The 21,758-nt window shown below is 35.9% G+C and overlaps 1 protein-coding gene across 5 annotated transcripts in view; it reads right to left on the bottom strand.

Annotated features, from left to right (window-relative positions):
• Nucleotides 1–21,758, bottom strand: part of snu (ABC-type transporter snustorr) — a 216,476-nt gene that overhangs the window by 69,386 nt on the left and 125,332 nt on the right. The window contains exon 1 of one of the 5 annotated variants that reach the window (XM_023166066.2): nt 4,676–4,835. The exons of the other annotated variants lie outside the window; for them this stretch is intronic. Coding sequence (XP_023021834.2) covers nt 4,676–4,746 — 71 coding nt within the window. The 5' untranslated portion in view covers nt 4,747–4,835. Of the gene's footprint in view, nt 1–4,675; nt 4,836–21,758 lie in introns of those variants that run through there. 5 annotated transcript variants of the gene reach the window in all.

Below are 21,758 nucleotides of genomic sequence, written 5' to 3'. Positions count from 1 at the left end.
GTAGTGATATCATCAACATGGTGATGAATATAACTGGATATTTCAATCTTATAAATGACCAGGAATCGAACACAATTAGAAAATGTTTCGGTAAGTTTTTCTGGCAATATGCGACAATCGTGGAAAGTTGTTAATACGTAAAATTTGAACTCAATTCATTGAGTATTTTCAAATCAATGGCCAAAAATATATAGAACTAACTCATCATTAATTCGTTATATTTATGATTAGTTTCAAATAAATATTCAAATGCCTTATCGAAAAAAAAGTTTGTAGAACTGTTTCCAATTTGTCATTTTTATATGGAGTGTTATACATACAAGATAACGGCTAGCTTGTTTGCTAGTGCACAGTTTATTATATCGAATGATAACATTTGTTTTCATTAGAAAGCAGGAATCCTCAACAGAAAGAAACGCCTGATAGGCCGTCATGTGTTTTTGAGAAAGCTTTCCAGTGAGATCAAATTCTGAAAATCCTCAAAGTAAATTTTGTTTGTTGGAAATGAGACTTAACATTAATCTGAAATTCTGAATGGTACACAATATTTTTTTTCAGTTGCGTTATGCCAAATCAGGATTAGTACTGATCTAGTTAATTTATAGTGCTAATTTTTCATGTCCTCTCGTATTATACTCGAAATGTTAATGGTTCATGTTACCCTCTATTAAAATTTTGTCATAATCAAGAAAGAACCCAAAAACCCAAAGTATTCTGCTAAAAAAGCTAGACTAAACGAATAACAGAAATGAGAAAAGCAAGTGGAACAAAGTGAAATATGAAATTTGGAAAGCGGTAATTGAAAAAATATAAAGGAGAAACAAGTCAAATGACGCAGAGCCCTGCGAAGTAAAGTAATTATAACAAGCACGAAGATCGCGTGAAAATAGGTTCACAGTGTGTTCAGCATGAAAAACGAAAAATACCTAGAACTTCTCGTGAAAATTTGAGACTGAGGATACAGAAAAAATCTTTTAACGACTAAAGGGGTTACGTTAGGTTAGGTCCAAAGTGAGTGGGTCTATTCGACCCTCCACCGCAACCCGCAAGGGTTTATTGTGGCTCACACATATTCACAATCGGACAAATAAACCCAGCTTCTTAACGAAGCCGATTAGTTTGTATGGTGAGTGATCTTTCAGGTCAGATGGTAAAAACCTAATTCGGTCCCCAACGGGGCAGGCACAACGTATATACTCTGCTGTTTCACCGTTAATGAGGTAGTAGGATAGTCAAGGTGCAAGATTCCCTCCTTGACACCTGCGACAACCTTTCCATATAAGGGTTTTTTGCACGTCAGCTACACCTGACGATGCTTTAGATTCAATAGTGCAGGGCTTTTCTGCCTCTGGTTTTAATGAATCATCACTTGAGCACAAAAGTTTGCTAACCTGCTCATGGGGGGTTTCTTCCTCCACCTGAGACAGATTGTGCGCACGCCGCTCAAGAATTTGGTGCAAGGCGGTTTTATAAGGTACCCCGCTCTTGAGGAGACGACTCAGTCGTTTCCTGGCTGCACCACCAAACCTATTTTTTTTAAGTTTCAGTTATTGGATCAGTAGTTGGGTAGTTGAAAAGATCTCGCTCCTGAACTAAATTTACAGGGAGCACAGTTGGAGTCGTAAACTCGACATCCAACTCCTCTGTAGACTCACTCCTGAACTAAATTCACAGGGAGGTCAGTTAGAGTCGTAAACTCGACATCCATCTCTTCTGTAGACTCGCTCCTGAACTAAATTTACAGGGAGGTTAGTTGGAGTCGTGAACTCGACATCCATCTCCTCTGTGGACTCGTTCCTGATCTAAATTTACAGGGAGGTCAGTTGGAGTCGTAAGCTCGACATCCATCTCTTCTATAGATTCAGCGTCAGAAAGACTTTTAGGTTTACTCTGTCCATAAAAGTCTCACAAGTAGCTAGGGAAAGAAGGTTAATCACGGCAGAGCCCCGCATTGCCGTGACAAGGCGATGCTACGACGAGAGGGCGTCCGGTATCTCGAAGGTTCCGTAGAGGCAGCTGATAGGCTTAATGTCATTCATCCTCTTGGCATAGATAGAAACACCTTAGGATTAAGCCATCGTTGGGATGCCATTCCACAACAAGTGATTCTGTCATTCCCGAATCCAGCGGGGCTACTTATAAGCAGACATCCGATGGCCGGTTTGCTCAACCATCACATCCCAAGCCAATGCACTCACCAAAAACAGCATGCACAGTGGTTCAGGCAGTGGAAGATGAACAAGGATAGCCAACACTGAAGGGGTAATCAAGTTCTAGAATGAAGTTCAGAATGACTTTTTCTCAACTCTATTAGTTCCACCAAAAATAGTTCAGGAGTATTTGTGAAATTATAATCAGTAGAACCGAGGCCAGAACAAATAAATAATGAAAACAATAATGACATTAATATGACGACTCATTGATATGCTGAAAAATATTTCGGAATTCAAGTTTGAACAGGCCCAATAATTTTCAGCCATCTTTGTGGGTTATTTTTTCCAAAACAGTGGGTACCTTGTAATATCCTCCATACTAATACTTTTTCAGATCACTTAACTATTTATTATTATGGAATATTTTTCATTTCAGTTTATTGTTTGTACAAGTTATTAAAAGTCATCAAAAACGCTACTGTCTTGAAATGAAAATTCTTTCATTGTTTCACTAATCAAATTCATTCTTTTTACATTTGGAATTCAACCTTGGGCTTTATTGAGTAACCTGTAATTAATTATTTTAACTGCACTCATCAGGAATGCTAGAGGTAGTCTTTAGAATGCTGATAACTTGGGTATTCTCTTCTTGAATGAATGAATATTAACTTAATGATCTTATTGCAGTTATCAGTATTCTAGTATTCAAGTTGGATTGTAAAAGTTTCAGGAAAATCAATTAAGGTTACGATTCATTTTGACAGCTGGTTGACAGCTGGTTGTCAAATATGATGTCTTAACTATTTGACACTTGTTTTTACCATGACTAAAAATTTTCTTGGGTTTGTGAAAAACAATCCAACTTCTTGGCCAATGTAGTTATAATATTTTAGTTAATACTTCCAAGCTTATTTGTCATTCAATATATTTTTATCTAATTTTTTGTTATACCAATAGAAATGAAACAAAATGTGGTATTTCCAAAAATTCAATTTAGTTTTTGAATAAGTCTATTGTATTGTTTTGTTAAGCTCTTCCTTATTCTTATCGATTTAATAGAGTTAAGTTGAACTTTTTGATCAACAAACAATATTATTTTCAAATGACCATGAAAAATTTGACTCTAATTATTCTACTATTAATTTTTTTTATTTTTCCATGTATCCAGTTGCAATAATTCGATAAAACAGAATAAATGAGCCTTTTTTCCTTTCCTATTTTTTAAAATTTTGCTCTCACGTTCAAAGTTATTTCATGAAAAAAATGACGTTCCACACAGTAAATAGTGAATAAATAGTAAATAAATCATAAATAATACGTTGTTTATCGATAGGTGAGTTTGCATCAATTATGTCAACTCTTTATTTTCGAATATGTAAAAATAACATCATTTTATACAAGGTATAGTCCAATTTGGGTAACCCTGAACTTTGAAATTTCAAATGGCCATTAAATTGGCCCATTCTTTCTACCGGCAAGATTAACAGGTGAATCCCACACGGACTTTTTGCTAGATTATTTACCCATACAAGAAGTGCCGGTACTTAATAATAATAGTAATAGTAATATCGTCCTTATTATCTTCAAATACATTTTTCAAGCAAGTTTATCAGGTATAATTTTATTGTGCAAAGTTCAATTTGCATACTAACGAATCAAAGAGGTGATTTTATTTTCGAAAGCGAAGCTTGATATAAGGAAAACACAAGTGACGAAAAAGTTGTATTTTCAGTTGCTTAATCTAAAATAATACAAAAATACAAAAAAGTTAGTAGTGTTCTTTTTTATTTAATATTGTTGGCTTTGGTATAAGGATATCCATGATATTTTATAAATACTGTTTTTTAAAACTTTAACGCCCTGTAGCTCAGAAACGAAGCAACTCCAGACATATGTTTATTGGAATTTTTTTAAACGACCTAATGAATCACCCTCTGAAGTTTTGCACTATAGTTAGGAAACACCCTGTATATCGCTTTTGATATCAAGATGATGTGAATTGAATTCATTTACTAAAATTCATTTCAGTAGCTGATTAAAAAATGAAGAGTACGAATATAATACAACACAAAAAGTATCTACAGTCACTGTCCTGAAATGTTGTATTTCCAATTTTGATTTCGATAATCTTAAAGTATTTTTAAAATAGAAAATAGTCAACTATTTGAATATAAATTTTCAAGGGCAGAAAATAATGTTTTCATTTGGTTTCGAAATAAGTACATTAACTTTTGTTATTCAAACAAACTTATTTATGTATGACTTGTTGTCTTTGGCATTAGACATACCTATTTCAGTGCTCCTTTCTTCTTATGAATCACAAAAAAAGATGATGTCAATCGACTCTGTTTTTGGTTAAAAACCATTCTCAATCAATTGTTTCGCTACAACATACTTCATAAATAGATAACCGAGCAGTGCCCCAAAACTCAGGCAAACCATGGTTTGAATTTTTGAATTGTAACCCCATTTTTCAATGTAAATTTCTAAAGAAGTTTCGGAAAATAAATTGTTAGACTCACATTCTCCAAACTGGTTCTCTTAATCCTACTAATCGAAACAGAACATTCAACAGGTTGTTCAAACTCCACATAAGAAAGCCATGAATTCAACTAAGAACTAGTGGGAACCCGCCGCACGTCCTTCATCTCGTGTCGAACGAAACTAACTATTCTCAAAGAATAGAAATGATTCCAAAAACAAAATATAAATCGAAATCGATAATGACACTTTTACAACGAAATATAATTAATTTTTCATGTTCTTTGCAGTAATGATTATGGAGTCCATGGCTAATTACTGTTTCTAGTATCCTTCATAATTTCTTACATGTTAAACTTTGGAATGGCTAACTGATAGTGAGGAAAAAAACGTGATCAATCATGTAACATGTTGCCATTCTACAGGGTTACAATAGGAAATTACGCCATGTTTCCATCTGACCTCTTTTATTAATTTGAAAGGTGATGAATGGAAAATTTACAAAACAAGCACTTTTTCCAATCACCAATCGATTTTCCATGAAAATTAAAAGACATATAGATATGTACTATTTTGATTATTCCCATATTGATTTCAATTTAAGAGCCACCGGTAAACAGCTGTTTCAACCTATTGGACATCGTCAGTACCGGGCAGTACCTCGATTGAAGACAAAATGTGAAAAACCAAGAAAAGTACTCAATAGAAATAACTGCTTCCCAAATTTCTGCCACAGCAGTTGTCGGTTGATTGGTCAAACCACCAACACTCTCATAAAAACTTGGCAAGTTGACTTGGGTGGCACACCAATAGATGGTTTCACTTATTTTTCCAGTTATTTTTATTGAGTACTTTTCTTGGTTTCTTACATTTTGTCTTCAATCGGGGACCACCTGCCCGTTACTGACGATGCCCAATAGACTGAAACAGCTGTCTACCGGTGGCTCTTAAATTGAAATCAATATATATATATATATATATATATATATATATATATATATATATATATATATATATATATATATATATATAAATACGAAGATTATCGAGTGTCTTGATATAGATAAAGGAGTTTTTTAATCGGACATAGCACTCAAGGAAGTGGCAAACCATAGACAATTATTAATATTTTACATTCAATAAATGACGTACATGAAAAGGTCCTTTATATATTGGGTAATTTCTTTTTTCGACAAACTGAAATGGAAAGTTTGCCGGTCGTCTCCAACTTCCATGTAAATTGTATTGTTATTCGTTCTTGATTGTTAATATACCATAGATAATTTAATTACCATTAACTTCTACTTCGAAGACCTCATTATAACGTAGCTCCGTTTGACAATTCGAAAGTTCTGGCGACTTTCCACTATGAAATATCCGAAATTTTCCGTGTTGATATTTCTCAGAACTGGAAACATCTAATGATCATAAATAATGTTGATGAGTTTTCTACTGATAGTATACTTTATCTACACATTTTTTCTCAGTAAGTTCAACAATATTTTGGATGATATGCTTGGGGTAGCAGGTTGAAAGATAAGACCTTCGCTTTCGCTGCACATGAGTTTGCTTGGGACTTTCAGGTGGTAATTGTAGGGGTTGTGATTGGTGGTGGAAATGAAAAACGATTCTTTCTCTATGTGGTCCTTGACTTTATAGCAGCAGTAAAATGAGCATTTCTTCTCTCATTAGTAATAATTGGAAGATGGAATTAATATATTTTCGACAATGATTTGTATTCCATTTCTTCACAAAAATTTAATTATATGGCTGGATTCTGACGAAAATGAGTAATCTTTCTGCGAATAGATCAAGCACAGTCCTATCTATCAATATAAGTATTATCGTATCGTGACTCGAAGATTCTATAAGCAATAGTTTTGAAATCGGCAGAAACCTTTTCTTTGCTTAAAGGAATACAAATATCGTGGGAAGACAGCGACTAGAATGAAGTGATCCATGGAATAAGTGTTCTTTGAGTCCAAAGGTTGAAGGTTGAATGAAATGAAAGGTAAAACTTGGACATCTGGCGTAGAATACATCCAAAACATTTGTTTGAAGGTGATTGACAATGTTTCGTAATGAATTTCACTAGTTCGGACTTCCATTGTCTACTATATAAAATGATTTGAAATCCCTGAATCCACCAGTTCCCTCATTGACCAGACCGAGGCAGAAGAGTTCAGATGGAAACTTAGAGAACAGTTGGATCGAGAACCAGTTCCAACATCTAACATCAGCAAGGAAGAACGTAGAGCTCTGAACGGCCTACGTAGAGACAACACCATCAAGATCCTACCTGCAGATAAAGGAAACGCTACTGTGGTAATGGATACCGTTCTCTACGAACAGAAGATCGAAGAGGTTCTGCAGAAGGGACGATACACAAAGATCGTACGGGACCCTACTGCATCAATCGAAAGGAAGTTGTACCAGATTTTGAAAAAACACCAAGTCTATTTTTCGGACAAGGAAAGATCATGGCTAACACCGCACCACAGTAAGCCCCCTCACTTGTATGGTCTACCCAAAATCCACAAGAAGGACGTTCCGCTTAGACCGATCATTAGCTCCAGAGATTCGGCTACTCAAAACTTGTCTAGATTTTTACTTCCCTTAATACAACCATTACAAGGAAAAACATCGTCTTTTGTGAAGAATTCAAGGCATTTTGTCGAACTACTAGGGTCAATTGAAGTCACACAGGAAGATCAACTGATTAGTTTCGACGTGGAAAGCCTTTATACCAACGTTCCGGTCGAAGAAGCACTCCAAATCATACAGAGAAAGCTATCCGAAGACGGGAACCTGAAAGAGAGAACGAATCTACCTATAGAAGTAATTATGGAATTACTAGGATGCTGTGTAAGAAACTGTTATTTCCAACTGAAGGACGAATTCTTTACACAAGATGAGGGACTGCCAATGGGATCGTCACTTTCGCCAGTCATAGCCAACATATATATGGAGTGGTTTGAAACTCTGGCCATTGAAGAAGCCCACAAGAAACCTCGAGTCTGGTTGAGATATGTTGACGACACCTTCATAATATGGAACCATGGGAATACTGAACTAGACGCCTTTCTGAAACACATCAACAGCGTGAGACCTTCCATCACTTTCACAATGGAGAAGGAAATCCACAATGAATTGCCATTCTTAGACGTTTTGGTGAAGAGGACCGACACTAAGTGGGAAACATCTGTATACCGAAAACCCACTCATACGGGACAGTATCTGAACCACGAATCCAACCACCATCAATCGACAAAAAGAGGAATCATCAAGACTCTATTAGACCGTGCTTTTGGGCTCTGTAATACAAAGGAAGGTCTCGAGAAGGAACTAGACATCATCAAAAATGATCTTCAGCGGAATGGATACTCCAAAGCGATGGTAGAAAAGACTTTGGCTAAAAGACAGCAGGAGCCTCGCAAGGAAGAGAAGCCGTCACAACCAGTGCTTGCACTTCCCTACATCAGAGGATTATCGGAGAGGATAAGGAGAATTGGTTCCAAGTACAACATTAGAACCTGTTTCAGATCCGGTAACACTATCCGTAGCAGCCTCACGAAAACCAGGCCCCCAAACGCGGACTGCGATTATAAGAATTGCATTTACCGGATACCCTGTGAGTGCGGAAAATCCTATATTTATTTATTTATTTATTTATTTATTTTCAAACAGGTAAAAACCTCATTACATGAAAATAATTATTCTTATAAAAATGTCAATACAGTCTAAATCATCTAATATTTCTAATATTTATACGTGAATACAGTTACATTGTATCTACGAGCAGTTACTACATAAAGCCGAATGGAAGGAAGAAACATAGTTATTCTAAACTTGAAAAGTATTTTTTTACACCATTATAAACTTGTTTGGGAGGGAGAACAAAGTTCATATCTGACATTAACAGGAAGTTGTTTGTTATTTTGATCATTGTAATGATAGGTGAACAGTTATTTGTTGATACATATGGTACATCAAAGAATTGAATGAGTCTTGTTGTTCTTTTGGGAATTCTCTCTTTCAGTAAAGATTTGAGATTGGGACAGTTATAATTTTTTTTATATATTTTATAACACATTAACACTATAGTTGCCTGTCTTCTATTTTCTAAACTGGGTATTTTAAATTCATTTCGTAGTGCTACTGTTCTAATTGTATTATAATCCGGGTATACTTTATATTTCTTGTAATATAAAAATCTCAGAAATCTGTTTTGAATTTTTTCCAATCTATTTTTATGAACAATATAGGAAGGATGCCATACTACAGCCCCATATTCAAGTTTAGGTCTGACCAAACTATTATAAAGTGTAGTAATCACTTTAATATCATTGAAATGTGCACTTTGTCTCATTACAAATCCCATAATTCTTAGAGCCTGAGATGCTATGTAATCCAAATGAGGTTTGAACGAGAGTGTGGAGTTATAGTATATACCTAAATCTTTGACAGTCTCTACCCTGGATAATTCAATACCATTCATTAAGTAATTGTATAGTGTTTTATTCAGTTTTCGGGTACAAGACAGGACAGAACATTTGGATATATTGAACGGAAGATCATTTTTCACACTCCATCGATAAACACTATTGATGTCCTCTTGTAGTTTGACACAATCTTGTAAGTTTTCGATCTGTCTATAAAATTTAAGATCATCTGCGAATAAGAGAAACTCAGAGTACTTTATATTTTGAGTTAGATCATTAATGAATACAAGAAAAAGTAATGGACCCAAGTTTGATCCTTGAGGAACTCCAGAGTTTGCGCGAAATTTCCCTGTACAATTACCTTCATATTTGACTCTGAAGTGTCGATTATTCAAATACGATGCCAGCAATTTGAGTACTTGGGTATCAGCGCCATTTTTATGTAACTTTTCCTGTATCACATCATGATTAACTTTATCGAATGCTTTTTGAAAATCTGTATAAATAACATCAACCTGTTTATTGTTATCTAGATGGTTGAGGACATGATGAGTAAATGTTAGTAGATTTGTTGATGTCGACTTTTTTGGTACAAATCCGTGCTGTTCATCACAAATGTTTTCGCCAAAACCCCTTAACACTTTTATATAGATGATCTGTTCAAACAGTTTCGCAATAGCACACAGCACTCCTATTGGCCTATAGTTTTCAATATCAGAAACCCTGCCAGACTTATGGATAGGTGTCACTAATGCTTCCTTCCATAAGTCTGGAAACGTATTTGATTTTATTGATGAATTATAGATATAAAGAAGAGGTTGCTTTAGCCATACTCCACATCCTTTAATAATATATGGTGGTATTTTATCACTTCCTGCAGATTTTTTTGGCTTAAGTTTCTTTAAAGCTTCAAAGTAATCGCTGTCGGTTACTTCATCGATTGTGAGACGGGTTTCAACATCACCTGCAAAGTTGATGCTGTATTGGTGAAACTAAGAGGCCATTGAATGTTCGCATTGCCGAGCACAAGAAGCACACACAGCGAGGAGAAACCAGCAAATCAGGAATAGCAGACCATGTTTGGACCCATCAACACAACATCGAGTGGTCCCAAGCTGAGATCTTGCACAGAGAGGAACATTGGTTCAGGAGAAAATTTAAAGAAGCCGCATACATGTTGTCCAACAACATATTCAGCCAGGCCAGCGTAGATATACGAAACATATGGAAACCCATCATCAAACGAAAAACGATCAACTCCCGCCAAAACGGTCATCTCTCACGGAATCAGTGAAGCGGAAAATGGAAAGTAGAGAAAGTGAAAGTATTTCAACGACCTATAAAATAGTCATCTCTCGGAGGAATCAGTCCAGTCATCACCCGAAGACGATTGTAGATACCAACAATCGAAACGTCGTGAACTAACGTGACTTGGAATCTCTACACTTTTTTATTTTTTTATCATTTTATTTTTTCATTCCTTTAATTTTTTTATTCAATTATTGTATTTTTATTTGTAGGTTATTTCACTATCATTTCATTTCAGGTTTATTGTTGCTTAATATAATTGTTATTTTCAACTATTCTTTTTTAATTATTCTTTTTTACTTGTTTCAGGGATTTCAAATCATTTTATATAGTAGACAATGGAAGTCCGAACTAGTGAAAAACATCCAAAACACTTTTCACTAACACCAGAACCGCAATACTCTACTTGACACGCGTTTCAGCAACCAAGTTGAAGTTGCACTGGTGTTTGGGAAAAGTACTTGTTTTGTTGTGTGAATAGTGAAATTTAAATGAAGAAATGCTTACATCGTTTTCGGGTACTATTGACAGTCGATATCAATCTAGCATATACTTCATACAGTTTTGTTCAATGCGATTTACTCATAGATGCATAACATTTATACGATAAACAAAGAGTAATCATGAGTTCATTGTAACTGATTAAATAAAATTGAAAATAAACAAGTAGTAGTTACCGCATGTATCATCTCCCTTTGTCATTTGCCAGTAAAACAATGAATTTGAAATAGGTGGAATGATCCCGTGGAGTGGGTTACCTATCGGGCGCGTCCCCAGGTGGCGGATAGGGGAACGACCAGGAGACTGAAGGCCCTGTCCGGGAAGACAATGTCTTACGGACGGGGTCGCCAAACTCCTGGTCAGTGGCAGAAATAAATAGGGTGAGGGGAAATAAAACACCCCAAAAGCCTTTGCAAAACATGCCACCGGGGACCAGCTTACCTAAGCTAAGGTGTAAGAAATCGAGCCGACAGGTGAAAAGCCGCAGGGTGATATGCGGTCAAGAACGAAACCCTTTGGGAACTGGGTTGAAACCTCATTGTAATCAGCTTACCTCTGGTAATGCGGGGCTCTGCCAGAGGTGACCAACTCTTCCCTTGCTAATCGTGGGAACATACATGAATGAAACAACAGAAACAACAAAAACCAATCCCGAGGCTGAACAGAAGTGCTCACCTTAATCTAGGGCGGTGGCTGGGGATAAACAGAAATGTCCACTCCCAATCTACCGTTTCGAATAAAGCTGGACATAGCAGATCACCTCCAACAGCAAGGGAACTCCTCGAGGCGGGCGTCAAGAGCTTTGCTTCGAATGAAGGCAAGGAACCGGCTTTCCCTGCAGAAAAGGTCCCTCACTTGTGCACCTCCACGAAGGAAACCTTAAGAAAGTTGAAGAAGCCGCGTAACGACAGTAATATCGCTGCACCTTCCAAAACCTTCACGGAGGCCACCGTGAGACATCTCAAGGTTGCCAAAGAGAGTGTGTGTTCGGCGAGTCTTGGCCTACACCTGCAAATAGTAGGATGTCTCCTAGTGACCTGATCACCTTCTTGGAAAGGACAGGATGGACGATGACCAAGGAGGACAACTTCTCGGAAGGATGTACAGTGGGTCACATGTGGCCAAAGTGCTGTGAATCTACACTCACCCTCCATACTCTACAGATACCAGATAGGTGGAATGATAAGAACAAACCAGACTGCATACAATAAGGATGGATATTTTTGCACTCGTTAAAAATATGTCATTATGTTATTAAATGAACTAAGGTAAGAACCTCAAATGTTATGAAAGTAAGTATGGTTTTATGTGTATCAGTAAGGTGTTTTAAGTTTTTTCATCTGATAGCTAGTCTGTAAATAACTTGGTGCATTTTTGTGAAAGTTCAAGACGAAACAGAATTTAGTGGGCTCATTTTGAACAAGCTTTTGGGCCTTTATTCTGTCAGTATAGGTTTAAGGTTATGATCTGTCCTACGAATCATGGATTTGTCAAGAAATAGTTAAAAAAAAAGCCGACTCGACTGGAATGTCACGTCTGATTGGTGGCGAGTCTACAAATATGTGGCGAGTCTACAAATATGTGCAGAGTCATTGTATTCAGTGGTACTTCCTATACATGAGCGATGACCTATTTATTGTATTACTAGAGAGAGAACCAGTGAAAACAAATGCAAAACTTCATCAGGAGATGGAGCAGAATAAGCCAACACGATTGGTGAAACGTGTGTGGAGAAGAATGTTGCAGTTCTGGTGTTTAAGAATAGTGCTTGTTTTGGATTCATTCTCCGCTAGAGGTTTCAGTTCTATATACTCTTCATGAACTATAATATATCCACACCAATCTTTTCACGGGCACAGGTCGGAGATGTACTAGACCAGCTGCAGACCAGTAGAATAGATGGGGATATTTCAACTTCAAAAGGTGTATTTGCCCGAAATCGAAAGTTCTATTGGGTATACTAATGTGTCTGTGGTGTATGCGTTTTCATTTGGTTAGTTCTCATTTTCGTTTGTACCTATGTTGTCTGACACGACATATATTTTAAACATTTTTTTTGACAGGGATAAATAATGTTTGAGCCCTGATGATGGACTTAATAAAGTCCGAAACGTTGGCATAAAACTAAATTGTTTATCTACGAACATTTTTCGATCCCTTTCCCAACCAATAGAAAAAACCGGCTTTGAAAATATTTTGGATCACCAAACCAGGCAAAACTATTGAGTCAATTGTCCCAATTAAATTGAGGAGTGTCATTGACACAAGTTTTAATGAGGAAATTAAGTTCATCAGAGGAGAGAGGAAATTTGCTAAAAGCTTCAGAGACCTCTACTTAATGACCAAGAATTGACTTGATTTGTTGCATCTAACTGATACCAAGAAGTAAACCAAGCAATGAAGAGTCATACTGGAGGTAATAGACAGTTTGAAATTCTTACATCGTTGAAGAAATCAAGTCTAGTTCAGCTTAGCTCAGTTTTTGCAAGTGAACCACTGATTTCATTTGAAATATTCGCTATTTCACTTCTGTTTGTCTAGTTCTACAAACCAACCACTATAAGGGAAATACTAATCTATATCAAAATATAATAATACACTCAACTTGGTAACTGAAACTTTTGTAGAAGATATATCTTTTCAAAATCAGGGGGTAGATACTTTAGAACACACATTGAATGAGTGCTCATTCGGTTTCGGAATTTTTCAATGTTACCTTGATAAAGTTGTTTACGGAATATTTCTGGTGTAGAATATTTCACCGAACTGCTAGTTATATCAGTTTACCACTCGCCTAAAAACATATTATTCTCGCTTCTACTAGTGGAAAAACTGTATATTACTTTGATTCGTATACTTCATATCAATTCTAAAAATAAACGCTGGTATTTTTCTTTCAACATAAATATTGAACATAGGAAAACATGAAAATCAATGTTTCGAAAAATTGTGTTCCAACATCTCAGCTTTGAATTTTTAAATTGTCAAGTTTTTCTGCCGACTTGATGAAAGGTGAGAGGTTATAATAAATACAGTTTTCTCTTTGGTTATGAAAGGGTTCAATGAAATAATTCAGATATTTTTATACTAAATATCTTTTCAGGCACTTGACCTATTTTATTGATAGTCAGAGGCCACGTTTTCCAAAATATCCACGAAAATTGTTATAAATTCAAACAGATCTCATATGACCCAATTTTCTGAAAAATATTGTATAATGAAAAACAGAACTAGGTTAAAAATTCGATATGAAACTGAACTCAGTTCAGTTTTTTTAATCCATGTCGGATCCCATGATCCCAATAATCAATTCTCTCAACAATACCTACCTTTTTGAAATTTAGACTATGTTTACTTTATAGAAATATAAGCTTTAAAGCCGCAGTAACGTTTAAAGAAAAAAATTCGGGTTAATAGGCCGTGGGCGAATGGAATTATATTTTATAAAAAAAAATACTTCAATAAATCAAATACTCCGGATCACAGTCTACTTTGATCATAATATTTTTTCATATAGTTTTTACACATTCCGTTAAGTATCTGCATGAAAATTATATGGATAATTAACGTTAACACCTTCCTAAAACTTTTCGTACAGATTATTCTTTGCGAAACAAAAAAAAAGAGTAGTGTGAAGTGTAACAAAAAAACTTGACAAAAAATGGTAGCAATCCTCATTCAGATGCACAATATTGGCAAGACACGAAAACAGGTGTTTGCGTGCTATATCGAATTTAATCGGAAACAATTATTTTCAAACTAGTACACCTCGAAAGTGAAAACTGGAAAGTATGATTGTGCAAGAGTGGATGTGATTAATCTGAAAATTGAGTGAAGAGAAGACAAAAGACGGCGAGTTTTACATCTTACGATAATGTTGAAAAAAATTATTTCCCTGGGAATAATCATTTCATACCTTTCATTCTATAAACAAAAGATTCATAAGATTATTAAATCAATTCATCTACGAAGTAATTGAAATGAATCAACTATCTGCTAGATTGAAGGTAATACCGAAATGATTCAACAAAATGTTAGTGATTGTATGGATAGTATAGAGAACTCTATTTGCAACATGAATCTAGCCCGGAGAAATCCATTTATCATGTTTATTTTCAAATGTTTTTTATGGTATCAAATGGTTATCAAAGAAAAGTGGTAATTCATCCTACTAAACACTGAATTGGAGAAATGACTAGTTTTCAGTGCTGTATATTTCACAATACATCAAGTATCAATTTCTAGTTTGTAGATAGCATGTCATCAGTTTGGTCTCTTTGATCATCAAGAGCTGAAGAAAGGCAAACAGAATAGCAGATTTTATGAATGAATCTTGAATAGCAAACTCATCCTAATATACATGCAATTTAAATAATAAAGATCTCAATAACAAAAGAAGATATTATTAACATGTAACATGTTAGTAGAGAGAACTGTTTCTCCGGAAGAAGGAAATATTGAGAGCAGATAGTTGTTGGTTCACAGATGGCTCAAAAACACCTTCCGGTTCCGGTGCAGGTGTTTTCAGTTGTAGACCCAAGACAGATATATCATCCTCCCTAGGAACCTATGCAACTGTATTTCAAGCAGAAATTTACGCTATTGAATTGTGTGCGGAGAGATTGGAGAAAACAACCTCATACACAAGCCAATGAAAATATTCTCCTCTCCTACCAAGCAACGTCAAACTTGAAAATAAAAATCTATAGGAATATATAGGTAATTTTGGAAACATTGATATACCTCAACCCCTTCCCACTAACGGAAATAAATAGGTACTTAGTCACTACTGTTACTGTATTTCTCGATATTGAAGTGGCATTTGACAATGCACTACCTGAATCTATAGGATTATCTCTGGCTAGGACCATAACTGGCTGGATCTATGTCATGCTGGTAAACAGAACTGCAACTACGACTCTTCGAGGTGAGGCCATTAGGTTCAGGGTCAACAGAGGCTGTCCTCAAGATGGATTACTATCTTCGCTTCTATGGTCGCTCCTGATGGATAGTCTGTTTGATGTCCTCGTTAGAAGAGAAGTAGTAAGGTTATGCAGATGACTTTGTCATCTTGGCAAGGTCCACGTCGGAAAGGCAGCTTGTAATATCCTCCAAAGCACGATGGACGTTGTTCACAGTGGAGCCTGATGGAGCAGATGTATGTCAACCACAGCAAAACTGTGATAATCCCCTTCACCAGGAGGAGAAAATTAGACGATCTAACGCCACTTTCGCTCAATGGTGAGGTCATTCCATTTGTAACGAACTGCTATATAAAGTACTGTTCCAGAATAGAGAGGACTGGATCCTCCGGGAGAAGGAAATATTGAGAGCAGATAGTTGTTGGTTTACAGATGGATCAAAAACACCTTCCGGTTCCGGTGCAGGTGTTTTCAGTCGCAGACCCAGGACAGAGATATCAACCTGCCTAGGAACCTATGCGACTGTATTTCAAGCGGAAATTTACGCTATCCAACTTCATACACAAGTCAATAAAAATATTCTCGGACAGTCAAACGGCGTTGAAAGTTCTTGGCTCCTACCGAGCAACGTCTAAAATGGGGGCAAATTGCCAAAAACGACTCTCCTTGATAGGAAGACTTAACAGATTGTCTCTGGTCTGGATTCCTGGCCATACTGGCTTGGAAGGCAATGAAGATGACTCCCTTGCTGACTCCCCTGCAAAGGAGGGTGCTGCAAGTAGCTTCATCAGACCAGAACCCGTCATTGGCATCGCTTCAGGCTTTGCCAAACAAACATTAAACACCTGGAAGGCAAGAAGATTTATGGACTTCTGGCAGAATCTTCCAGGATTCGCTCACTTCCAGGTGTTTATTCACCCTTCGAAGCTTGATACCAAACAGTTGATAGACTATAGTAAGGATGAACTACGATGTCTAACAGACCTTTTTACAGGTCACTGTCATTTGAATCACCATATACAGAGACTCGGACTGTCGGAAGACAGTGTGTGTCGCCTCTGTTTGGAAACTGATGAAACAGCAGAGCAAATACTCTTTGTGCCTGCCCCGCTGGGGACTCAATCAGATTTTCAGAGTTTGACAGAGCCGTACTCTTACCACCTAACCTGAAAGACCACTCACCATACAAACTAATCGGCTTCGTTAAGAAGTTGGGTTTCGTCGAGCCCATTTCAAAATTATTGTCTTATTAAGAAATGGGTTATATTGGTCGGCTGAATAAATAGTTGTTGAGGATATGAAAATTTTTTTTTTGACATTTTTCAATGGAATCATTTCATGGAATCATAGAATTGAATCTAAATTTCCGGTGCAGGCAAAACTCTGCCTCTTCGAAATATTATTCAGGACAGTTAGATTCAGTTTGCGTTGTTTTGGTATCAACGTAGATATCCTACACGCAGTTTCCGTTTTTAAACTTTCAGCAACAAAACGTAATTGATATATTTATTGGCGTTTCGTGCAATAATTTCGTTATTATCCATCAACATATCACCGTTTGTTTTGATAGTACTGGGATTTTCGACGTCAATACTTGAAAATTTCAAAATTCGACCTAGGATTTGTGATATCAGAATTCTATACAAGGTTGTCCAAATCAAGATATCAGGCAACGAAAGGCTATCACGTATTAAGTAATACTTTCGAGTACCAACGTCGACCGTATTTTTGAAATGGGTTCCTCATTTTTTGTAACTTTCAACTGAATAATTATTATTTTTCGAATACAAGTCAACAAAAATATACATTCAAAGCAGTTCAAATTAAAAATCTTAAAAGTGCCACTGATAGTGCTATCATTTGCTGACACTGGCTTTCAGAAGTATTAAATAGGGTGAATAGTGATTTGATTTTGAAACAATATAATTGTATTTTTGATTTCAGTCAAGGTGAAATTTTAAAGTGAATATACATTTTCCAGTAGAGTTCAAAGTCTAACAACTTGCATTTATGTTGAAAACCTGATTGTTTTACAGTTGATATAATGATTTTTGATAATGTTACGGAAGGAAATAGTTCCTGAAAAACTTACCACCAACAATTTAAAAAAAAATTTTGGTCCGAGCAGAAAATCTTAAAAAATATTTGAAAAACTATAATTCAAACATAACAAAAAACCAGGAAATATTCATGGAGTGTTTTTGTTTACTCCCAGAAGCAATAAAAAAATGTTCATCAACGTCATAGTTTGAATCATAGTTTGCGATTAAGATATTGATTTTTTGTAGAATTCACATGATGAATTCAGTAGTTAAAAAATGATTGAGTGAGTTGGTTATTGAAAAACTATACTTTTTGGACTCATTGTTACCTACTTTTGAGAAATTTTAAATTATATACAAAAGTATAATCACTATATATAACACATTTACGGCGAGAAGTTGCTATCACTTCCATCAACTTTTTACACGAATTGTATACTGATAAGTAGGAAGCATAATTGAAAGGGAACGTAACTCTTGACGTGGTGGTATTATTTATCATAAATGAACAAAAAGAGCTTTGCTATTCGAGTGACATGCTGATAGGTTGCTCTTTTTTGTAGCCTCCCAATTTTTCTAACATTATCCGTCTCACCTTTTTTGTGCTGATGTTTCAAACATGAAATGAACAAGGTGTTGCGTTTTGAATATCTTGTAGCTATCTACAGGTGCGTATTCACCAAAAAAGAGAGCACGAGCGAGCATGAGTGAGCATTCGTGTATGCTTGCTCGTGTTCGCTCGTGTTTGCTCGACTTATTGATGTCTCGTCCACACCAGAGCAGATATCTTCAAGTTCGTAGTCGTAGTTGATCCATCTACTTTGTGCGAGCATCTTTTGATGTACCGCCTTCTTCTCGATTTTTTCTGAATGCAAAGAAGCATACATTCGCTCGCTCGCTAGCCCGTACTCACCAGACGATTATTGATGCAGAATGCTCGTTAACTTTTGTTCGCTCTTGCTCGCTTTTGAGGTGAATACGCACCTTAACGTAAGATAGTGCTGAAAAGTACTCAAAAAGGGTACAAAAAACATTGAAGAAAGGTGTGACATATTCGAAGATCTACCAAGAAGACCAATTTTGTGATATACGGTGTTTGAATGGGGTTTGAAATAGACTTACTAGCTGATGTCCTCATCTGGTACAGACATCACTTGAAAGTGAATCTTCTCCAAGCTAATGATTAACGAGATCTAACTTTTCAATACGTAATTCCTACCACGGGTGGGAAAACGTTACGCTATCTAACAGTTTCCTCTCGTCATAAGAAGTTACAAGTGGTGCGTATTTTATATGCATTAGTCTTCATGAAACATGCAAAAACTTAAAAAACAAATATTACCTAAAAAAAGTAAAATCAATAACATGTTTTGATGGAATCAATATGTGAAATATTCAAGGTCGTCTGTTTTTTATGTTTATTAAAGATTGCTGAATTTGTTTGTTTCCGGAACGTTAATTGAGTTCTTTATTTTGCTCATTTTCTCAATGTCAATTAAAATTCTTCGGAAGTATCCTTATTGCTGATTGAAAATAAAAATAATTGTACTTTCGTCATGAAAACATGAACAAAACAAATGATTTGATTGAATGAAAAATGTGCGTGCTAAATTTGCGTGATGGCATTGGCCATCGAATATTTGATATAAAAAACCCCAGTCTTTGTTGGACTGGGGTTTTTATATCAAATGACAGCATGTGCAAAGTAAGAGTTCGCGTAAAGGCTGAAAGGAATATATTCTATAAGGTTTACAAAAATGGGTTTGACGTTACCGAAATATGTCTTAAATTGGATACCTCTAATGAAATTCTGTTGATTCCTTTTACGTATGCGAATAAGATTTTTTTTTGTTGAAAAAGATTAAAATCAATGTGGAATTTTTCCAATCTGATAGCTTTCATTTCCATTGCGTTTTTTGTGAACCCTGGCGAAATTTGATAACATTTGTATTTCGTAATCAATCAATCAAACATTTAATGAATCTTTCCTCCACAATCACATTAGACAAAAAAACATAACATCGTCATAAAATACTGGCCGATAGAAACAGTATTCAATAATATTAGAAAACAGACTAAGTAGCGATATAGGCCTGTAAGATGCACAGTCAGATCGAGAGCCCTTATTTTTGTATATTGGCAAAATATTTTCAGTATATCAGGAAACCTCCCCTCAATGAAAGTGGAGTTAACTATATGAGTCACAGGCTCAGAAATCACATTGGCAACCTTTTTAATAACATGACCAGGAATTTCATCAATACCAGACGATTTTTCCTTACAAACTTTTTTGATAACTTGTTCAATTTCCATTTCAGTTGCTGGATATAAATAAATATTTTGATGAGCAGATGACATATAACTGATATTTCTAGTGTCTGGTTTGGATATGCCACTACTGAGAGTTGAGAAATAATCACTGAAAAGGTTGCATATAGCAAAATTATCAGAAAGAATGTCACCATCTTCAGCACTTTGTAGACAAGGTATGGCATTGCCAGTATAACCATTCTGAGCTTCCTTGATGATTTTCCAGGATTCTAGTAAGTAATTTCCATAATATTCGGTAGCCAGGTGAAAATTTTCTGAGGAATCGTTAATCATCTACAATTGGAAAACTCTTGGGGAACACAACATTTGAACGGTTTTCAAACCCACCAAGAAGGTACAATGAAGTCTCAAGTCGGTTGAAGACAAAATATATCCACTATCAGCAGCAGGAGTATATCGTATACCGTGCACTTGTGGGAAAGTATACATCGGAACCACTGAAAGATTCATGGAAACAGAGCTGAAGCAGCACTCAGTGAAAGAAACCACAGGATTCTGTTTGAAAACACGGAACTCATTGCCCCCGACCAGTTATACCATAGCCGACTGGTATGGGAGGCAATGTGAATCCACAAACACACAAATAATTTCAACAGAAAAGAAGAAGATGTGAACCTCAATCAGATATGGAATTCAATTCTAAGAGGTTCAAGAGTAACAAACAGCATGAGGAGGTAGGAAATTGACAATTTACCCAATTCATGTACAGGTATTACCACACCAGACTACCTGAATGCATATAAACACGCTTTACGTAATTTACCAGACACAGGTAATAGCACACCAAACTACTCAAACTACCTGAAGAGTCATCGAAGATAACTCAGGATGTATAAACGTCTGAAGAAGCAGGCCATTCGCGCCAACGAAACATCAGGAAGAAATTAAAAAAATCGACGAACTTCAAACCCGAAAAATAGTGACACTGAAAACCTTGGCCGCGAAAACCTTAACCTTTTTGTCGATCATCTATAATTTTGAATATGCTGAGTTTTGATCCTTTTTACACATTACCTGCACTACTTTCGAAGAATTGATCGAATTTTCATCAACCTGTCTATAATTTACTCAACAAATATCTAAATCGTCCTCTACCAAAACTGATACATACCTAGTTATAAGTATGTCAGTCGGCAAGGTGATTCGCTCGAAAATCGTGCAGACGTATTACGGCGATTTAAATAATGAAAGTGGTCGGATCGCCTTCAGCTATGACCACGAACCATTACTTTATGTAATTCATCACTTTTGGACATTTCGTAACATCCATTCGAAGTCCACCGGACCCACACCTCATCGAAGAAAACAAATAGATAATTATTTACACTGAAGAAAGTGTAGTAAGTTTTCTAGTGAAAAATTTCAAATAGTTTCAGTAGTTTTTATTACAAATATATAATATAGGTGAGAGATGACGAAAATGGGTTTTTTACTGAATTTTCATAATAGTGACTCTTCTTTTGTTTGAAGGTGATTGACAATGTTTCATGATGAATTTCATCAGTTCGAACTTCTATTGTCTGATATTATATAAAATGATTTGAAATTTCTGAAAGAACTAATAAAAAAGGAAATTCA

Source organism: Leptinotarsa decemlineata, unplaced genomic scaffold, assembly GCF_025532065.1.
Source record: "Leptinotarsa decemlineata unplaced genomic scaffold, Ldec_3_MD MMD2_tig00000218_RagTag_RagTag, whole genome shotgun sequence".
In the NCBI taxonomy this organism is placed as follows: domain Eukaryota; kingdom Metazoa; phylum Arthropoda; class Insecta; order Coleoptera; family Chrysomelidae; genus Leptinotarsa; species Leptinotarsa decemlineata.
Note: the sequence above shows the minus strand (reverse complement) of the source record. Positions and strands in the feature narration are given on the sequence as shown.